The 2,233-nt window shown below is 37.7% G+C and overlaps 1 protein-coding gene across 1 annotated transcript; it reads right to left on the bottom strand.

Annotated features, from left to right (window-relative positions):
* Nucleotides 1–1,721, bottom strand: GPR33 (G protein-coupled receptor 33). Its single transcript, XM_023256239.2, has one exon. The coding sequence runs from the start codon at nt 1,711–1,713 to the stop codon at nt 694–696; it is 1,020 nt and encodes a 339-aa protein (XP_023112007.1). The 5' UTR covers nt 1,714–1,721; the 3' UTR covers nt 1–693.
* Between the last annotated feature and the right edge of the window lie 512 nt (nt 1,722–2,233).

The following is a 2,233-nucleotide window of genomic DNA, read 5'->3' on the forward strand; positions in this document are numbered from 1 at the left end:
TCCAAAGATACTTGTATATCAGTGTTCATGGTAGCATTGTTCACAATAGCCAAAGGTAGAAACAATCCAAATGTCCCTTAACAGAAGAATGGATAAACAAAACACACAAGGGAATAAATATACAATGAAATATTATTTTAGCCACAGAGGGTAAAGTTCGGATACATTTGACAACATGGAGGAACCTTGAAAACATTATGCTAAGTGACATAGGCCAGACATAAAATAAGAAATGTTGTATGATTCCACTTACACGGAGTAGTTAGGATAACAAATTCATAGAGACAGAAAGTAGATAGGAAGTTATGAGGGGTTGCAGGGAGGGTGAAATGAGGAGTTATTACTTACTCAGAGCAGAGCTTCTCTTTGGGGTAGTACAAACTTTTAGAAATAGTGGCGGTTGCAAAGCCCTGTGAATGTAGTTAATGCTACTGAAATGTACATTTTAAAATGGTGAAAATGGCAAATCTAATGTTATATACAGTTTACCACAATAAAAACAAAGTAAAAATAATTACTTTTGGAACACCACCCATTGCTTGGTTTCTTACAACTCTTTTAATATTCATAGATCTAACTATAGTATAGTTTAGATGTCTCTCTAATATAGGGACTATATTATATAAAAGCAGAGGGGACATCTCTGGTGGTATAATTGACTAAGAGTCCATTGTTTGCTCTGGGATCCAAAATTTAAATGTAGGCTTCTGAATTTAGGTTTTGTATCCTTTCTATCAAAGAGTCCTCACTGAACGTTGACTCAAACAGAGCAAGAATGGACTTCTTGAAAACATTTTTGAAGTCCTCCCCAGTAAACAAGTAGAGTGTAGGAGAAAAAATAGCGTTGAAAGAAATGGTTATGACTGTAAGTATCAGAGTCAACTGTAAAAGTACTGATTGGTTCTTAGTGAGGATTAAGCCCTGGTGTACATGGTAGGGCATCCAGCACACAAAGAAAGAGATAATGGCAGTCATCATGACTTTGAAGGGCTTATTGGACCTAGACAGGCCCCTCTCTTTCATCTTGTTGGCTACTCTTTTGTAGCAAAGGGTGATGGTAAAGAAAGGCAGAAGGAAGCCTAGCAAAAAGCGGCCAATGAAACAGGCTACATGAATCCATTTCCTGAATGTTTGCATCTTTTTGCTTTCCCAGTTAGTAGACACAGCATAGTTATTTTGGCAGGTCACTCTTCCTTTATGGTCATCATGTGTCTCTCTGAAAACCAAATAAGGCATGCCGAGGGCTGTGGCAGAGATCCAGATTCCCAGGATGATCCTGGAAGCCCAGCGTGGGGTTCGGTGCAGCTGTGACCACACTGGGTGAAGAGTGAGAAGGTAACGGTCAACACTGATGGCTGAGAGGAAGAAAATAGAGGCGAACATCCCTGTAGACAAAGTGGCATTGAAGACCTTGCACATGGCAGTTCCAAAGCTCCAGTGATTGTCCTGAAGGTAGGAGGCAGCTATAAATGGTAGAATCAATATTGAAATAAAATATGAGAAAATGAGATGAAAAAATAAGAGCGTATTGACAGTCTTTTTCATCTTGAAAAAGAGCACCCATAGGTAGAGCCCATTGGTGATGGTACCAATTATAACTGACAAGTACAGAAGAAGGGCAATGATCACGTTTGAGGCAGGAGCTGGAAAGTGAGTGCTGTTTCTCACTAGAGTGGAGACATTGAGCAAATTGGTGAAGTTGATCAGATCCATAATTACCTGTGGAGAGAGAAACTGAAAATAATCACAAAAAAGAAGCAAAAAAAAAAAAAAGGTTAAATATAGAAATTTGAACAGTAATTTGTGCATAGTAAAAGTCAAAATGACACTATTTTAAAAATGGCAAACATCAGGGCCACCTGGCTGGCTCATTCAGTAGGACATGTGGCTCTTGAGTTCAGGGTCTTGAGTTCAAGACCTACATTGGGCATGGAGCCTACTTAAAGAAAAGAAAATTGTAAAATGGCAAGCATAATATTTCCACAATAATTGCAAATCAGATATTTTCCTAAGGTCCATATTTTTATTTGGTATGAAGAATTAAGATCAGATTAACTTGAGCATCAAAAATGGAAATACTACAGATGAAATTAATGTGAAAGAGAAATGAAGTTTGGAATATTTTGACTTTAAGTATTAATTTAGGTAGCTAAAAATCTTCTATTTAGACATGAGCCATAAGTCTGACCTTCCTTGATGGTCATAACTTCTTGAATAAGGCATTGTAGGATCA

Source organism: Felis catus, chromosome B3 (assembly GCF_018350175.1).
Source record: "Felis catus isolate Fca126 chromosome B3, F.catus_Fca126_mat1.0, whole genome shotgun sequence".
NCBI classification, from domain to species: Eukaryota; Metazoa; Chordata; class Mammalia; order Carnivora; family Felidae; genus Felis; species Felis catus.